Consider the following 12,961-nt stretch of genomic DNA (forward strand, 5'->3'; position numbering starts at 1 on the left):
CACCCCAGATGTTTTGGAACTACATTTCCCATGATGCTCAGCTACACTTCTGAGTGCATGATCATCATGGGAAATGTAGTTCCAAAACATCTGGAGTGCCAAGGTTCGCCATCACTGGCCTAGGCTATAAGAAGATTGCCAAGATCCTGAAATTGAGCTGCAGCACGGTGGCCAGGACCATACAGCGGTTTAACAGGACAGGTTCCACTCTTAACAGGCATCGTCATGGTCGACCAAAGAAGTTGAGGTCACGTGCTCAGCGTCATATCCAGAGGTTGTCTTTGGGAAATAGACATATGAGTGCTGCCAGCATTACTGCAGAGGTGGGGGGGGGGGGGGGTCAGCCTGTCAGTGCTCAGACCATACACCACACACTGCATCAAATTGTTCTGCATGGCTGTCCTCCAATAAGGAAACCTCTTCTAAAGATGATGCACAAGAAAGCCCGCAAACAGTTTGCTGAAGACAAGCAGACTAAGGACATGGATTACTGGAACCATGTATGTGGTCTGATGAGACCAAGAGAAAATTATTTGGTTCAGATGGTGACAAGCGTGTGTGGCGACAACCAGGTGAGGAGGACAAAGACAAGTGTGTCTTGTCTACAGTCAAGCACGGTGGTGGGTGTGTCATGGTCTGGGGCTGCATGACTGCTGCCGGCACTGGGGAGCTACAGTTCATTGAGGGAACCATGAATGCCAACATGTACTGTGACATACTGAAGCAGAGCATGATCCCCTCCCTTTGGAGACTGGGCCGCAGGGTAGTATTCCAACATGATAACGACCCAAACACATCACCAAGATGACCACTGCCTTGCTAAAGAAGCTAAGGGTAAAGTTGATGGACTGGCCAAGCATGTCTCCAGACTTAAACCCTATTGAGCATCTGTGGGGCATCCTCAAAGCGAAGGTGGAGGAGTACAAGGTCTCCAACATCCACCAGCTCTGTGATGTCGTCATGGAGGAGTGGAAGAGGACTCCAGTGGCAACCTGTGAAGCTCTGGTGAACACCATGCCCAAGAGGTTTAAGACAGTGCTGGAAAATGATGGTGGTCACACAAAATATTGACAATTTGAGCCCAATTTGGACATTTTCACTTAGGGGTGTACTCACTTTTGTTGCCAACGGTTTAGACATTAATGGCTGTGTGTTGAGTTAATTTGAGGGGACAGCACATTTACACTGTTATACAAGCTGTACACTCACTACTTTACATTGTAGCAAAGTGTCATTTCTTCAGTGTTGTCACATGAAAAGATAGAAGAAAATATTTACAAAATGTGACGGGTGTACTCACTTTTGTCAGATACTGCATTTTTTAAATGAAAGCTTTTTTATTTTTAACAGTAGTTTGTAAAACAAATGAATCACACCTAAAAAAATCCCCCCCCTGGTTATACTAACCTATTATCTGATTCAAGGGAAATACGGTATTTACATTTTTGGCAGTACCCACAAAACTCTACACCTCTAATATTATAGGCACTCGGACCTTACCCTGACCCTACGTTTGCATTACTGCATTCAGACAAATACCGCTGGATGCAAAATTCAGGGTTCTGTACCTACTCTTTTCAGCTAAACCCAATATTGTTATACTTCATGAATTTCCTTTCACAACCCAGTATATTCAACACTCTTAGGCCGCGTACACACGGGCAGACTGTTCGCCCAACTTTGTTTGTCAAACATTTCGACAAACAGTCCGCTCAAAATTTGCATGAACGGACTTGACCACACACGATGAACGAACAGTCCGCTGAAAGCGTGCGCGATGACGTGAACGGCATGTACGACGGGACGAAAAATACGACGTCCAATACACTGCAATGCAACCTTCGCCGTGTAAATCCTTTCTGAGCATGCGCGGAACTTAGTTTGACGAACAAGCCTACACACGAGCGGACTGTCCGCTCAAACCAAGATCAGCGTACTGTCTTACGGAAATTCCGAAAAACTTTGTTCGTCAGACTGTCCGCTGAAACTGTCCGCTGAAGCCCACACACGAGCGGACTGTCCGCTGAAACACTGTTCAGCGGACAAAGTTGGGCGAACAGTCCGCCCGTGTGTACGCGGCCTTAGAGACTTAAACTATCAGTCTGAAAAGGGAAAACTACTAGCATCAAAAAATGTACTACTACCAAAAATATGCTCTATCTTGGTCCATATGGTTAAATAACCCAACTGTACTGTATAAGACTGATGACATGTACTTACATTGCCTTCTCTTACTGACTGGAACTATTTCCTTGCTTTATTAGTTCACTCCCTTATTTGATTACCCCCCCCCCCCACTGTCTTTTTCTACTACCCAGGCTTAACCCCAAACCTTAATCCTCCCTTCCTACACCCCCTTCTACCCAACCTTAACCCCAATCCTTAATCCTCTCTCACTATACCCCCTTCCCCCTACATCCCCAGGATGAAGACATTGGTTCTACACCAACACTACTGGCTGTGAGCTTATTTTCAGTCTAATAATTCTATCTGGCCTGTTTTTCTTCATAATTCTGCTCTTGTCATTCATTCTGCTGTAATTTGTACGGCTTCATCCTTCTGTACCCCTCTACTGTTTTATAAAGTCAATAAAAACTATTGTACATAAAATGAAGTCAACTCATCACCTAAAATGTGAACTTACTGAGAACATGTTCTCATCAACTTCAACTAATATTACAAATTATTGGAGAATACACCAAGCCAAATTAATTTATTAATATAGCTGGATACATCTGCATACAATAATAAATATGAATTATGATATTACAAGCAGTTTATAAAAGAACATGTTTAATATTTACCTTTCTGGAGGGTGGTGAGTAAAAATTTTACCATCTTGAAAAGCGATGGGTGGTGCTGGTATCTGACACTTTGTGATGGTTTTCTTCCCCTCTGGACTCTGTGGTTCCTCCTCACTAAGTGACTACTTTGTCCTGTAGTGATGTAACAGCCGGTGGAAGGAACCACTACACCCAGCAGGGGACAAGGTTTCCAACAAACCCAAAGTGTCAGATACCAGCGGTGTCCTTAGTTCTTCAAGAGAGCAAACGGTAGACTCTTCATCTACCTCTCCGGGAGAGTAAAAGTTTAAAAGTAATAATGTTCATTCTCAATATGCTAACGAAATACTAAAATTAACAATAATAGAGATAAAGCTATAACTACTGGTAACCCAATGTTCCTCCATAAATATTAGTGGATAACTATTTTTACATTTAGGTCAGGTCTGAACAGAATTTGGTAACATTTGTAGAAAAATATACAGCCAAGAAGTCCAGAACTTGATGCCATTATAGCAAACACCTCCACAGCCACCATGTATTTCCCTCTGGTGCTCAGGTAGGCCGGGATCATCGCAATCCAGACACTGCAGAACACCAGCATGCTGAAGGTGATGTACTTGGCCTCATTAAAACTGTCCGGTAATGTCCTGGCTAAAAAAGATATAATGAAGCTCACAGCTGCCAGAAGCCCCATATATCCCAGGACAGAGTAGAAGCCGATAACTGAACCCTCATTACACTGAATGATGATCTTTCCCTGATAAGAATGAGTGTCCTGATCCTGGAAGGGGGGAGAAATAGACAACCAAGAGACACAGATTATGACTTGAACCAGTGAGAAGACACAAATGATACAATTGGGCAGTTTTGTTCCCATCCATTTCCTCCAGGGACTCCCAGGTTTGGTGGCTTTAAAAGCAATACACACCATGATACTTTTGGCAAGTAAAGAAGAGACAGCAACTGAGAAGATGACTCCAAAAGAGGTTACACGTAGCATGCAGGTCACATCTACCGGGCGGCCAAGGAACAAGAAGACGCAGAGGAAGCTCAACATGATGGAGACCAGGAGAAGATAGCTCAGGTTCCGGTTATTGGCTTTAACAATTGGGGTGTCCCTGTAATGTATAAATAACCTCAATATTAAACCAGTCAGAAGGCAACAGAGGATGGAGACGGGTGAAAATACTGCAACAATTGTATCATCCGTGTAGGAGAGAAATTCCACCAATTTTGAAACACACCTATCCTTCTTCTCATTTGGCCATTCATCATCAGGACATTTCATGCAGTTTTCACTGTCTGCAGGAAGAACAATATAAACACAATGAGCGTCTGGGCCAGAGCTTCTGAGAAAACATAGGTACATAGTTAGTCTGGTTGGTACAATCCTATACCCACAGTTGGTCCAGGGGAAGGCAAAAAACCCAAGGAAACGTGATCCAATTTGCTCCAACAGGGGGATTCCCTGGATCAACATTACCTATAAATGTTATATTTTGTACATTTAGGAAAGAATACAGGCATTTTTTTAAAGCGATCTACATAGCTGGCCAAACCAAGCTCTTGAGGTAGTCTATTCTAACATTTGAACAGCTTTTACTGTGAAGAAACCTTTCTGTATTTGTAGATTAAATCTCTTTTCCTCTAGATGTAAAGAGTGCCCCCTTATCCTCTGTGATGACCTAAACTGAATAACCCAACACCAAGTTCACTATAAGGACCACTTGGAGATCATATTCCCCTAATCTACTCTTCTCAAGAGAGAGTAAATTAAATTCCTCTAATCTTTCCTCATAGCTGAGCTCCTCCATGCCTCTTATCAGTTTGGTTGCTCTTCTCTGCACTTTTTCCACTTCCCCGATATATTTTTTGAGACCTGGTGCCCAAAACTGAACTGCATATTCCAGATAAGGTCTTACTAATGATTAGTACAGGGGCAAAATGATATCTCTCGCTCTCTGGAGTCCAAACCTCTCTTAATACAAGACTTTGCTCGCTTTGGAAACTGCAGCTTGGCATTTCATGTTATTATTATGCTTATGACCTACCAAAACCCCCAGATCCTTCTCCACTATGGTTTCTGACAGTTGTACCCCCCCTAGAATGAATGATGCATGCAAATTCTTAGCACCAAAGTAAAGTATTCCCCCCCTTGGCATTTTTTGTGTTTTGTTGCCTCACAACCTGGAATTAACATGGATTGTTTGAGGATTTGCATAATTTATTTTACAGAACATGCCCACAACTTTGAAGATTTTTTTTCTATTATTGTGAAGCAAACAACAAATAGGGCAAAATAACAGAAAAAAATCGATGTGCATAACTATTTACCCCCCTAAAGTCAATACTTTGTAGAGTCACCTTTTGCGACTATCACAGCTCCAAGTCACTTTGGATAAGTCTCTGAGCTTGTCACATCTTACCACTGGGATTTTTGCCCATTTCTCCTTACAAAACTGCTCCAGCTCCTTCAAGTTGTATGGTTTGCACTTGTGAACAGCAATCTTTGTGTCTGACCACAGATTTTCTATTGGATTGAGGTCTGGGATTTGATTAGGCCATTCCAACACATTTAGATGTTTCCCGTTAAACCACCCAAGTGTTGCTTTAGAAGTGTGTTTGGGGTCATTGTCCTGCTTGAAGGTGAACCTCCGTCCTAGCCTAAAATCACATACAGAGTGGCACAGGTTTTGCTCAGGAATATCCCTGTATATAGAACCATCCATCTTTCCCTCAACTCTGACCAGTTTCCCTGTCCCGAATGCTGAAAAACATCCCCACAGCATGATGCTGCCACCACCATGTTTCACTGTGGGGATGGTGTTCTTTGGGTGATGTGATGTGTTGGGCTTGCGCCAGACATACCGTTTTCTTTAATGGCCAAAAAGTAACATTTTAGTCTCATTGGACAAGAGCACCTTCCTCCACACATTTTGGGAGTCTCCCACATGCCTTTTCGCAAACTCAAAACGTGCCATTTTGTTTTTTTGCTGAAAGTAATGGCTTTCTTCTGGCCACTCTGCCATAAAGCCCAACTCTATGGAGCGTACAGCTTATTGTCGTCCTATGTACAGATACTCCAGTCTCTGCTGTGGAACTCTGCAGCTCCTCCAGGGTTACCTTAGGTCTCTGTGCTGCCTTTCTGATTAATGCCCTCCTTGCCCGGTCCGTGAGTTTTGGTGTGCGGCCGTCTCTTGGCAGGTTTGCTGTTGTGCCGTGTTCTTTCCATTTGGTTATGATAGATTTGATGGTGCTCCTAGGGATCATCAAAGATTTGGATATTTTTTATAACCTAACCCTGACTTGTACTTCTCAACAACATTGTTCCTTACTTTTTTGGAGAGTTCCTTGGTCTTCATGGCAGTGTTTGGTTAGTGGTGCCTCTTGCTTAGGTGTTGCAGCCTCTGGGGCCTTTCAAAAAGGTGTGTATATGTAATGACAGATCATGTGACACTTAGATTGCACACAGGTGGACATCATTTCACTAACTATGTGACTTCTGAAGGTAATTGGTTGCACCAGAGCTTTTTATGGGCTTCATAATAAAGGCGGTGAATATATACACACATGCCAATTATCAGTTTTTTATTTCTGATAAATAGTTTTATGTATATATTTTTCTAATTTTACTTCACCAACTAATGCCGCGTACACACGATCGGAATTCTCATCCGAAAAAGATGTTTTTTCCGACGGAATTCTGCTCAAGCTTATCTTGCATACACAAGGTCACACCAAATTCCGACCACCAAGAACGCAGTGACGTACAACGGGGCTATAAAAGGGAAGTTCAATAGCCAGTGTGCCACCCTTTGTGCTCCTTCTGCTAATCTCGTGTTTATCTTGTGTTAGTAGAAGTTTGGTGAGAGACAATTCGCTCTTTTCAGACTTGTGCTTTTTAAGATCATTTTACTGCTGTTCAGTTTGTGCTTGTGGGTTTGTATCTGTTTTTCGGTGCGTTCCTGTCTGCTCGTTACTGATTTTCAGCTTGCTCTTCACAGGCCTTGCTGTTCTTCAGTGCATTCTATTTAGTTAGTTCTGACCAGCCGACCGCTTTGAAGCCTTGTTGCGGGTACGTACTCGTCGTAGAGTTTGTGCTGTGCGGGGGCTTGGTGCTGGGCTTCTAGCTTTGACCCAAGCCCAGTTCATGAACAGGGCAAGGAGGAGTTCATGGACCAAGAATTGTTTGCTCCAGCATAACCAATTCTCTCACATGCCTTTGCTACGGGAGATCCAGAAGAATAACCCTGATGATTTCAGGAATTTTCTCAGGATGACGGACCCCGTTTTTCATTGTTTGTTGGCTTTGCTGTCCCCGTATATCAGCAGGCAGGATACCTGAATGCAGCAAGCCATCACTCCTGAGCAGAGGCTAGACGCCACTTTGCGGTACTTGGTGATTGGGAGAAGCCTGCAAGATCTCAAGTTCTCAACAGGCATCTCCCCCCAGGCTCTGGGGATCTTTATTCTAGAGACCCGTTCTGCCATCATCCAGGTCCTGCAGAAGGACTATATTAAGGTAAGATTTCTCCTTTAACATCACATTCTATGTATTTAATGTTTGCTAATATATTATATTTCTTTCATCATTCCCTAATTACCATGATTGTAATATGCTGTGAATTTTCTCTTTGTCCCCATGCATGCTGGAATTTTTAAAAGTTTTTTTTTGTCCTTCATGCATATTTGCATTCACTAACCTCCCCAGCATGCTATCCTGGGCCCATACACACTTAGCCTAGTCACTTAACAATTTATTGTGTGAGCTCCATTGTAGTGCTTTACCCTAAACACCTCCTAAAATGTGTACAAATGTTATTTGTGTCCTTAAATTCAGGCAGAGTGGAAGAGGCTTATTTCGGAACCCCCCCCCAACCGCTAAGTCAGCTGATAACAATACTCTATCTGCTGACTTTGCCAAACCCATACACACTATACCGACCTCTTTTGTGGTCAGATTTAGATGAACTCCCCAAAGCATGTAGTGAAAATGCCTGCCTGAATACTTTCAAATGGTACTGTTTAAAGTTTTGTTCTCCAATTATCTCGATAGGTAATTGCAGAATTTAAAAGCACGTCCACATCGTCCCACCACCCCATTCGGGGTCATACTATTATAATTAGAAGGGGTTTCATAGTATTGTGTTGATGGCGGTGGTGTCGGTGACACATATTTCTCTATGTGGACATGAGGATGAATGGCCAGGTGTCGAATGGTGGAGTCTTTGCCCGGATCGAGTTCTATTGACGTCTTGAGAGTGGTAGCTTGGAATTGCCACCTCCGGAGAACGTGGAAGGACTGCCATTTATCTTCATTGCAGATAAGGCATTTGGTCTGGGTGACCACATGATGAGACTATTCCCCCACTGGACCCTCACCCCAGAGAAGAGGGTTTTTAATTACTGGCTGACCAGAGCCAGAAGAGTCATGGAGAATACGTTTAGGATCCTGGCTAGCCGGTTCTGCCTAATTCAAACAGTCATAAATATGGCGGAGTACAAACTGAACCACATAATTTTATCTTACTGCATCCTGCATAACTTTTTGAAATGCAATAATCCTAGTTATGTTGGTTCAGTTGGGACTGAGGCTGGACTTCAGGAAACCATGACGGCCCTGGAAACTGGCTGTCCTGGCTTGCCACCCCCAAAGCCCCCATGAAGTGTGAGAAAAATATGTAGACTATTTTAAAGGGTAGGGGGGCCATAGCTTTGCCAGCAAATTTTGAATACATTTTCTCTTTTATCAGATAAAATCTTGATTTTCATTTACTGCTTGGGTTTATTTTTGCTTTCGCCTAGGTTTCCCTAGTGTACTTGTAGTGCCAAGTGGTTTTTCCATTATTAAATAACACCCATTGCCACTGTAAACACCAACTTAACACATATTATCATTGAAAGAAGAAGCCACACATTGTTGAGTATAAAACCCTTTATTCCGTGCACATGTACATATGCATAGTAAAACATATTTTGGTTAAAAACCCAAATTCTTGGTTTCATAAAGTTTTTTTTTTTTTAGGGTACATAAACAGGCATGTTTCAAAATAAAACATACACAACTCAGGAACTTACAAAGTTCAACATTGAAAAACTGAAGGCAATATCAGACATTATAGTGTCCAAAATGTGTTGCTATTGCCTTCATCAGATGGTGTGAAGTCACCCCTGTAAAAGCCAAATTTTGAAGATGCACACAAATTGGAAGTCAAACTGGGGATTTCCCTCCTGATCTCATGCCTAATGTCAACATGTGCTATCTCCCATCATGGAGGATTAATGGACGTGTTTTGGGGGTGCAACCACTTCCTCTCACATACTAGAGTTGCGAGGAAGGGGTTGCAGGCACAAAACACGTACATTGATATCCCCTGATGGCAGATAGCACATGTTGACACACTGTGTGCATCTTCAAAATTTGGCTTTTAAAATGTGTAAAAAATGTGTCCACAAACTTACAAAATGGTGGCATTTTTGGGGTATTTATATTTTTCCTAGTACATCAATCATGTTCTTCCGTTTTTGTTCAATCTCATTTGTTTTTTTGCTTTATAAAGTCTAAATCACGACTACAAAACATTATGTCCTGGATTACCCTTTGGGCACTGTCACTGGTGAAATGATGTGACTGTTCTTCCACAACCTGCACATCACCTAAAACAAAAAATACACACCATGTATTATAAATATGCAGGCATACATCTATTACCTGAATCTGGGGTGTCAGACACTGACCTGTTGTGGTGTTAATTTCAACCACCTCTACTTCCTCCACATCCTCAGGTTGTGACCTCTGTTCCCCTTCTTCAGGAGATGCGGGGTTCCTGGTGTCCTCATATTTTCTGAGTCTTTGCTCCCCTATGAGAATGAAACAAAAAGGTATACTTAGCATACAGATATTCGAGGCCAGAATTAGGAATATGAAACATTGCTTGGAAGTGGGATACAATTGTCTGTTTTGGCAGAGTTCAAAGCTGAAGACATGATATTTTCCCTTACCAAAGCTGGAATACTTACCTTTTTTGGACAAGTTTCACACATGTAGACACCCCAAGTATCCACTGGAGCACCTGTGTGGGACACCCTAAAAAGTTTGTTCTTGTGCCCCACACTAGTGCTCCTGAGTCCAGATGTGTAAAGAGCTGCTGAGTGTCCTCTCCTTACATTACACTGAATCAAGTTTGCAATTCCTTCTGGTTTCAAACACATCTAGACAACAATGTCCTAAACTTCTTGAATACAAATTAGCACGACCAAATGTAGTTAACCCTGTATCTGCCAAAAACATTGTATTTAGTTGACAAACGAACAATGTTTACTACTACTACTAATAATAATAATAATAATAATGACACACGGCAACTACTTACTTTTTAGAAGAACTCTCTTGATCTTTCTGTACTGATCCTGCTCCCTCAATTTCAGATGTGGCCATCATTTCCTCAATTGCTCCTTGGATCGTCGTATACCAAAAGACTGCAAGCCAGGCCTTCTCGTCCATCATTAGTGCCTGACCTCACAAATGAACTTCTGGAAGAATGGTCAAAAATTCCCATAAACACACTCCTAAACCTTGTGGACAGCCTTCCCAGAAGAGTTGAAGCTGTTATAGCTGCAAGGGGTGGGCCAACTCAATATTGGACCCTACGGACTAAGACTGGGATGCCATTAAAGTTCATGTGTGTGTAAAGGCAGGCGTCACAATACTTTTGGTAATATAGTGTATATGTGAAGCGTTGCATACATTTATGGTGCTATATAAGTACCTTTAATAAATAAGTAGTAGTAGCAAAATATAACTGGGCAGGGCTGATACCATTCTTCTGATTTCAGTCTACAAAATCCTGTGTGCAGTCAGCCGACAACAGGACTAAATACATTTCTGGCAGGATCAACAGGTATCTTTCTTTACTTTCAGGAACCTTTAAAGTGATAAAACATGGGAAAAATGTGTACAAACTGTACCTGAAATGTTGGAGATCTCTCCTTCTGGACATGGAACGCACTCATAGCAGCATTTATGGATGGAAGATCCATACTTTTTTCTGCTGCCAGGTAGACAGGGATCTGAGCACAAAGATACCGGAACCTGAAATCAGATATTATCATTATTATAATGTAAATGTTGATCATTTCTCATGAGCCTATACAAACTAAGTGTTACAAATAGGAATGAGGTTCAGGTTTTCCTCTCCAATGGATTCAAGGTGAATTCTGCAGGTCTGAGATCCATTCAGGGGTCGGTATTTTGTGCGTTTTCATTCATTTGTGGTGTTTATTGATTTCTGTTGTATGTTGATAGGGCCTCTATTTTTGGATAAAGTTCACTTTCTTTTCTTCTAAATTTCAGCTCCCCTATGTACCAATATGCCATTAATGTACTACTTTTCCAGAAATAAAAACGCTTTATGTTTATCTTACACATCCCTTACCTCAGTGTCTAGCTGGATATATAAAAACATTTCTCCATTACTTCCTGGACAGACCTTGGGACATGACCCCGGAAGGAGTTTACCAGCTGACCTCACTAGTACACACCCTGCATCATCTATCCTCCTACTCCCCCACATCTCTTCCACCCCTCACCAGGTGTGCGGTTTTCCTATGCAATCAGTGAATACCATTGTCCCTAAATACACAGCCATAGATCGTTCATTTGGCAGAGTGTACAGGAGCTGAGCGATCAGATAACAGCCTATGTAGATAGAGCTGTAATATTGAAAATAGGGGAAGTATGTCCTGGGTTCTGCAAAGCTCACCATGCGCTATACAATATCCTTTAGATGTACCATCAACTACACTATATTAACAAAAGTATTAAGATGCCTGCCTTTACAAGCACATGAACTTTAATGGCATCCCAGTCTTAGTCCATAGGGTTCAATATTGAGTTGGCCCACCTCTTGCAGCTATAACAGCTTCAATTATTCTGGGAAGGCTGTTCAGAAGGTTTAGGAGTGTGTCTAGTTGAATGTTTGACCATTCTTCCAGAAGAGCATTTGTCAAGTCAGGCACTGATGTTGGACAAGAAGGCCTGGCTTGCAATTTTCAATCTAATTCTTTCCAAAGGTGTTCTATCGGGGTGAGGTCAGGACAGTCAAGTTCCTCCACCGCAAACTCACTCATCCATGTCCTTATGGACTTTGCTTTGTGCACTTGTGTGCAGTCATGTTGGAACAGGAAGGGGCCATCCCCAAACTGTTCCCGCAAAGTTGGGAGCATGAAATTGTCCAAAATGTCTTGGTATGCTGACACCTTAAGAGCTCACTTCACTGGAACTAAGGGGCCAAGCCCAACCCCTGAAAGAAAACCCACACCATAACCCCCCCCCCCCCCCACCACCACCAAATGATGTTGAACTCTACGGACTAAGACTGGGATGCCATTAAAGTTCATGTGCGTGCAGTTGTCCCAATACTTTTGGTAATATAGTGTATGTAGTGCAGGGGCCTGCCTGATTGAATATAGAGTGATTGGATAGATGGTGTGTCATCCTATTATATAGTTTTGGTTAATCTAAAGGAGATTGTACAATCAGATTGTATAGTGAATGGCCACCTTCATACATCTAAAATTAACTAGTTGCGCTTTCAGTACCATCAATTGTTAACGGCACACCAAAACACAGAAGCAAATACACTTTTGCCACCTGAAAAAAATGAGCAACAAGTGCATCAAAACGCACAGTAAAAAACTTGCAGCCCGTAACATGCCAAAATGTCCCATGAGCTACTTTGCCACGTGTACGCGCGTGTCACGGGAAAAAAAGAGCCAAAGAACTAAGTGTGGGATCTGAAAGTGAAATTGGTGTGCTTACACAAGAACAATAATGTTCTATTCACATCTGTGCATTTCCGAACGCATGACAAACCACGCAGAAAATGCATGCCCTGCCTTGCATTTTAGAAAAGCGCTGAAAACGCACCAAAAGTGTATAGCTGGTTGCTAAGTAGCAGGTCGGGAAGCTGAATGTCCTTAACAACCGATGAGCCATCAGCTGTCAGCAGGGCAAAAGAAATTGCCGGCTAAAAAAAAAATTGTAAAAAAAAAAAAAAATGGCGTGGGGGTCCCCCCCAAAATCTATACCAGGCCAATTCAGGTCTGGTATGAATTTGGAGGGGACCTCATGCCATTTTTTCTTTTCATTTTGGCTTGGTAAAGTGGACACTGCG

At 42.3% G+C, this 12,961-nt stretch overlaps 1 protein-coding gene across 1 annotated transcript in view; it reads right to left on the reverse strand.

The window, feature by feature from the left end:
• Positions 1-2,797: 2,797 nt before the first annotated feature.
• The window catches only part of LOC143995846 (vomeronasal type-2 receptor 26-like), a 101,117-nt gene continuing 90,953 nt past the window's right edge, over positions 2,798-12,961 (reverse strand). The window contains exons 5-6 of the mRNA XM_077490564.1: positions 10,755-10,878; positions 2,798-4,088 (exon numbers count right to left, since the gene is read on the reverse strand). Coding sequence (XP_077346690.1) covers positions 3,196-4,088; positions 10,755-10,878 — 1,017 coding nt within the window. The 3' untranslated portion in view covers positions 2,798-3,195. The remainder of the gene's footprint in view (positions 4,089-10,754; positions 10,879-12,961) is intronic.

Source organism: Lithobates pipiens, unplaced genomic scaffold, assembly GCF_037356315.1.
Source record: "Lithobates pipiens isolate NorthernLeopardFrog02 unplaced genomic scaffold, aLitPip1_a1.2 Scaffold_19, whole genome shotgun sequence".
NCBI classification, from domain to species: domain Eukaryota; kingdom Metazoa; phylum Chordata; class Amphibia; order Anura; family Ranidae; genus Lithobates; species Lithobates pipiens.